The following is a 6764-nucleotide window of genomic DNA, read 5'->3' on the forward strand; positions in this document are numbered from 1 at the left end:
TCCTGTACAAAATAATTTATTGCTGATTGGACATATTGCTGTCTATAGATGTTGTGTGTTCTGCTACCACGTGTTAAGACCAGAGTTCTTCTACTGCAATTCCCTGTTATACGGCTGTGGAGAAGGATAGGCTCTCACCAGAATCGGGCGTGTTCTCACACCAGATGGTATTGTAGTATTTACCATAGATGAAGGCAGCTCATGATGGCGGCTATGGAGGCCTATGCCGCCCTAGGACGGAGCCACGTCACTCTCTAGAAGTGACACTCCACTGTGTGCACAAGGTCTAAGAGGTGACAGGCAGGCTGTCACTTACAGCAGCTCCTAATCTCTTGTGGTCTCACACCATAATGCGCAAGGTTCACATACAAATATCAGGAATATTACAAAAATAAAATTCTTTCTATAAAATGTAAAGATTTGTACAGAAGTAGAAACCAGATCCACATATGTAGCGAAGGTTCTGAAATGTGAGCAGGACTAGAGATGATCGAACCTCAGGATTTTGCAGGTTCGATCGAATGTAAACGTTCTCAAACCTGTAGCATTTGATTCCTGATGCCTTCCCATTTTGTGGGGAAGGAGGAGACAGCCTGAGTACTACCTGGAATTCTGGGACTCAGCCTAGGTAATAGGCTGAATTCCAGGCAGCACCCGGGCTGTTTTCTTCCCCACGGACCGGGAAGGCATCGGGAATCAAATGCTGAAGGTTCTGCAAGGTTCGAGTTCGATAGAATCTAAGATTTACCGCTGTTCGATCATCTCTACACAGGATGCAGCTCTCTGGTCTGTTCCAGAAGAAGAGCAGAGGAAGATGAAAAAGGAAACCATGTGATCCAACTTCAAGGACCCGAAGGCAGTGATGGATGCATGAGTCCATATATTCCTTGTTGGGTTGGATAGTCTAGCACGTGGCACGCTCTGCTCTCGCTATTGGCCGCATTTCTGTACTATCCTCCCCATTCTGTAGTGGATGGTTCTTTAACATCTCGGGGTCACTGCTGCTTTGATTTATTAAGGTCTGTGGGATGAAGCACAGGGTGTTACTGTACACACAACAATGGTGTAGATCAGGGATGGGGAACCTTCGCCCCTCCAGCTATTGCTAAATTACAGTTCCCATCATGCTTAGACGGCCAAAGATATGCTGTCCAGATATGATGAGGATTGTAGTTTTGCAACAGCTGGAGGTGTGAAGGTTCGCCATGACTTTTATATATAATGTGGGTTCGGTAGCAGCAGTACAATCTGAGCCGTATTCACTTCAGCTGCTCCATTACAATGGATCAGGGCTCACAGACATGAGTAATGGCCACCTCCACCTGAAAAGGTAAGTCACTCCTCTAGTGTGAGGGTCTCGTGACATCTGCTCATGTTCTGACTTTACACAAACTATGGATCAAATTGACCAGCACCATCAAGGTCTACATCCTCAGTGGCCTGAATGGCGGCTGGTACGTGTTTATGTGTGCACAATGAAGGGGTGCTGATCTGGGTCCACGTGAGAAGGATTATGGAGGATCTTGTCAGGAGGAGCTGCCATCGCCTCAGGCCCTTTATATATGTGTCTGAATATAAAATACAGCAAATGATGTTGTGAACTTGAACCTACAAGGAAACCTGCTCACCCTGAGGTCTTCATCCATGAAATATGGTTTCTCAGCAGAGCCGTCGTTAGTCTCCATGTCTATGGCATAACACAGGAGCAGACTGTGTACAACCGCCTCAAACAAAGAAAGGAAGCTGTGGGCAACCAGATAGGCAAAGAAGGCCACCAGCAGCAAGGGAATGACCCACACGTGTAACTCGCGGTGATAGTTGAAAGCCATAAGTCCTCCGAACACAGTGAAGCACACGACAAAGACCTAAAGGGAAAGTAACATATCAGTCAGGAGGGATGAATACACAATGATTAGAGGCGATGAATGAGTGAGTGGCCATTGTGTTCATCCACATCATGGAGGCTTTTATCCCTGGTAAGGCCTGAGACCTTAAAGAGACAAGCCACTGCCTGAGCATCCTGTTCCTTCCCCCCGTGCATATGCAGCATGCTCAGGGCAGGCAAATGTGCATGTATTCCTCCCCCCCCCCCCCCCCCCCCCCCCCAGACCCTTCTGTCTTCTTCCAGAACCCTCTGTCCCTCCTCTAGATCTCTCTATACCCAACTTCTTTGCCCCTTCTCCAGACTTTACCCCCCCCCCCCCCCCGTACCCTTGAAGTGCCTCTGATCCTTTTCAAACTGTTCTGACCCTCCTCCAGACCTCTTCCCATACGACTTCTTTGAACCCTTCTTCAGACTTGACCACCCTCAAGGTTTTACGGCCAAGTGTCCCTGCTCATCCACTGATGTATGATCTGGGTAATCTGGGTCAGTAACCCAACGGACGAGCCGGCTCCCTCAGCTGTCACACAGACGCAGATATCGGAGCCCGGCATCTGCCGTGTCAGGCTTCAGTCACATATTGCATCCTGTTATATTATTGTTTTTCATCTTTTTAAAGACGCCTAGTCCTTATGCCTCCCCTCCTGGGTGGAGTCATTTGGTTCTTTACAATTCTACAATGTGCTCACTGCTGCCGCCTATGTCCATGTCAGGAACAATTTACCTAAAACAGGGATGGGGAACCTGCCGGGATACCTAAGGCTTTATCTGGAGGGCAGCAGGTTAGTCCCTGGACTATAAAGACCCCCTAGGGGCGCACTGCAGTAAAGAGGACAGGTAGAACTTCCTGACACTAGCTGATCTGGAAACCGTTTTTTCTCTGGAGTTCCCCTTTAAGGTCAGTTACATGTTTTTTTTTGTTTTTTTTTTTAAAGAGATGGATGCCCGGAAGCCTATCCTGCTGCACGAGGAAAACATATCCATCAAGTTTTGTGGCAGAGACGCAGTCCTCTTATCAAGCGTTAGAAAAAACACAGCTACTTTCCTGCTAAAACAGCGCCACCCCTGTCCTCAGGTTATATGTGGTATTACAATTCAGTTCCATTCACTTGCACCCCAACAGAGGAGAGCGGTCGTGTTTTTCTAAGCCTGGATAATCCCTTTATAAACAAATATCGAGTGAACCTTTTGTCAGGAACCAAAGTCGATGTGTCCGGAGGCTTCCATATCATGTGACGTGAGGATTACCTTTCCCAGAAAGATCAGGAACACCCCTGAAGATGTCAGCAAGGCCACGGACGGGGGGCTCTTCTCCAGGACATTGTAGGCATCTCTGGCGGACGTACACAGTGACGTCCCGTTGATCACAGTGGCGGTGTAAGCGTTCTATAAGTGGGAGAGAGCAGGAGCAGTGAGTATACATGTCGGCGTGGTTCCTCAGCGTCTCCCCATTGTATATATGTGGTATATATATAACCCTCTTGTGCCCCAGATTCACATCAATCAAACGTCTTTCCGCGTAAAACACTTGAGAGCTAACGACCAATTGTATTTCCAGCTGTGACAACTGTCTGAACTAGGAGCCACGAGGCCTGAAATAACTGTGCTGCCCTGTCTCAGGTCAGGAAAAGCCATAGAAAAGGGGAGGCCATAAGTCAGGAGAAGCCACACAACACCTCAGAGCACAGAAAGGTAAACATGAAATGGAACTAAAGATGTGAAGGAAAGACGATTCGCCGGCGGAGACATTACGGAACCTTTTGTTGCAGACACAATCTGGGTCAGATTAATGTCAGTCAATCACAGCTCATAGCTGCGTGATGATAGAGGGTGGTGGGCACGCCTGTCTCCATAGCTGTGTGATGATAGAGGGTGGTGGGCACGCCTGTCTCTATAGCTGCGTGATGATAGAGGGTGGTGGGCACATCTGTCTCCATAATGGTGTGATGATAGAGGGTGGTGGGCACGCCTGTCTCCATAATGGTATGATGATAGAGGGTGGTGGGCACGCCTGTCTCCATAACTGTGTGATGATAGAGGGTGGTGGGCACGCCTGTCTCCATAACTGTGTGATGATAGAGGGTGGTGGGCACGCCTGTCTCCATAACTGTGTGATGATAGAGGGTGGTGGGCACGCCTGTCTCCATAATGGTATGATGATAGAGGGTGGTGGGCACACCTGTCTCTATAGCTGTGATGATAGAGGGTGGTGGGCACGCCTGTCTCTATAGCTGTGTGATGATAGAGGGTGGTGGGCACGCCTGTCTCCATAATGGTATGATGATAGAGGGTGGTGGGCACGCCTGTCTCCATAGCTGTGTGATGATAGAGGGTGGTGGGCACGCCTGTCTCTATAGCTGTGTGATGATAGAGGGTGGTGGGCACGCCTGTCTCCATAATGGTATGATGATAGAGGGTGGTGGGCACGCCTGTCTCTATAGCTGTGTGATGATAGAGGGTGGTGGGCACGCCTGTCTCTATAGCTGTGTGATGATAGAGGGTGGTGGGCACATCTGTCTCTATAGCTGTGATGATAGAGGGTGGTGGGCACATCTGTCTCCATAATGGTATGATGATAGAGGGTGGTGGGCACATCTGTCTCCATAATGGTATGATGATAGAGGGTGGTGGGCACGTCTGTTTCCATAGCTGTGTGATGATAGAGGGTGGTGGGCACGTCTGTTTCCATAGCTGTGTGATGATAGAGGGTGGTGGGCACGCCTGTCTCCATAACTGTGATGATAGAGGGTGGTGGGCACGTCTGTTTCCATAGCTGTGTGATGATAGAGGGTGGTGGGCACGCCTGTCTCCATAGCTGTGTGATGATAGAGGGTGGTGGGCACGCCTGTCTCCATAATGGTATGATGATAGAGGGTGGTGGGCACGCCTGTCTCCATAATGGTATGATGATAGAGGGTGGTGGGCACGCCTGTCTCCATAATGGTATGATGATAGAGGGTGGTGGGCACACCTGTCTCCATAGCTGTGTGATGATAGAGGGTGGTGGGCACGCCTGTCTCCATAATGGTATGATGATAGAGGGTGGTGGGCACGCCTGTCTCCATAATGGTATGATGATAGAGGGTGGTGGGCACGTCTGTCTCCATAATGGTGTGATGATAGAGGGTGGTGGGCACGCCTGTCTCCATAATGGTGTGATGATAGAGGGTGGTGGGCACGCCTGTCTCCATAATGGTGTGATGATAGAGGGTGGTGGGCACGCCTGTCTCCATAATGGTGTGATGATAGAGGGTGGTGGGCACGCCTGTCTCCATAGCTGTGTGATGATATAGGGTGGTGGGCACGCCTGTCTCCATAATGGTATGATGATAGAGGGTGGTGGGCACGCCTGTCTCCATAATGGTATGATGATAGAGGGTGGTGGGCACGCCTGTCTCCATAATGGTATGATGATAGAGGGTGGTGGGCACGCCTGTCTCCATAATGGTATGATGATAGAGGGTGGTGGGCACGCCTGTCTCTATAGCTGTGTGATGATAGAGGGTGGTGGGCACGCCTGTCTCCATAATGGTATGATGATAGAGGGTGGTGGGCACGCCTGTCTCCATAATGGTATGATGATAGAGGGTGGTGGGCACGCCTGTCTCTATAGCTGTGTGATGATAGAGGGTGGTGGGCACGCTTGTCTCCATAGCTGTGTGATGATAGAGGGTGGTGGGCACGCCTGTCTCTATAGCTGTGTGATGATAGAGGGTGGTGGGCACGCCTGTCTCTATAGCTGTGTGATGATAGAGGGTGGTGGGCACGCCTGTCTCCATAATGGTATGATGATAGAGGGTGGTGGGCACGCCTGTCTCCATAATGGTATGATGATAGAGGGTGGTGGGCACGCCTGTCTCTATAGCTGTGATGATAGAGGGTGGTGGGCACGCCTTTCTGGGTACGGCAGGACTGTAGGGGGCAGAATTTTGGGGCAGCGTCCTAGTGACCCTCGGCATTGTCTATCGTGTGGCTCTGCTCCTTGTATAATGGATGGTGTCAGTAATAATGGCGGCTGTTCCTGACTAGTCTCCAGTCCCCGCGCCCTGCGCCTTTAATTGTGGAACTTCTGTAATAAATAGAAGAGAGCGAGAGGCGGAAAAAAGCGTCTGCCAAGTCCTGCTGGTGGCTGGGCTGCATTCCTGGCTCCGGCTTCAGCCTCTCTCTATGCAGGACGCCATTGTCCGCCTGACATTACAACTGATTAAATGTCAGAAGTTTAGGAAACTCTGAGGGCTGGGGGGATGCGGCCGGCTCTCCCCTCCTCGGGACGGAATAATCGCCCCTTTGTGTGACAGCTGAAAGAGACCCGACTGTAACAATATGAATCACAGAAGAAAGACGGTCGCCATGGAAACGTCAGCTCCATAAATAGCCAATGGGAGAGCAGAATTACACTGCTGGCTACCTCCTAAACCCCGCCCACTGGAAGAGCAACACAGGGTGATGGCATAACCCCTGAATGGAGACGCCCTGCAAAACTATGAGATAACAAACGGACAACCCCAAAGTACCACAACCGCACACACACAGTGCCACCCGCGAAGTATCACAACCGCACACACACACACACAGTGCCAACCCCAAAGTATCACAACCACACACAGTGCCACCCGCGAAGTATCACAACCGCACACACACAGTGCCAACCCCAAAGTATCACAACCGCACACACACAGTGCCAACCCCAAAGTATCACAACCGCACACACACAGTGCCAACCCCGAAGTATTACAACCACACACACAGTGCCAACCCCGAAGTATCACAACCACACACACACAGTGCCAACCCCAAAGTATCACAACCGCACACACACAGTGCCACTCGCGAAGTATCACAACCGCACACACACAGTGCCACCCCCGAAGTATCACAACCG

The 6764-nt window shown here is 50.4% G+C and overlaps 1 protein-coding gene across 2 annotated transcripts in view; it reads right to left on the bottom strand.

The window, feature by feature from the left end:
* The window catches only part of SLC44A3 (solute carrier family 44 member 3), a 70750-nt gene continuing 63986 nt past the window's right edge, over positions 1-6764 (bottom strand). For both annotated transcript variants that reach the window (XM_069967726.1, XM_069967725.1), the window contains 3 exons: positions 3131-3268; positions 1629-1865; positions 1-1021 (listed from right to left, as the gene is read on the bottom strand). In XM_069967726.1, coding sequence (XP_069823827.1) covers positions 905-1021; positions 1629-1865; positions 3131-3268 — 492 coding nt within the window. In that variant the 3' untranslated portion in view covers positions 1-904. The remainder of the gene's footprint in view (positions 1022-1628; positions 1866-3130; positions 3269-6764) is intronic.

The sequence above is a fragment of the Dendropsophus ebraccatus genome, chromosome 4, assembly GCF_027789765.1.
Source record: "Dendropsophus ebraccatus isolate aDenEbr1 chromosome 4, aDenEbr1.pat, whole genome shotgun sequence".
In the NCBI taxonomy this organism is placed as follows: Eukaryota; Metazoa; Chordata; class Amphibia; order Anura; family Hylidae; genus Dendropsophus; species Dendropsophus ebraccatus.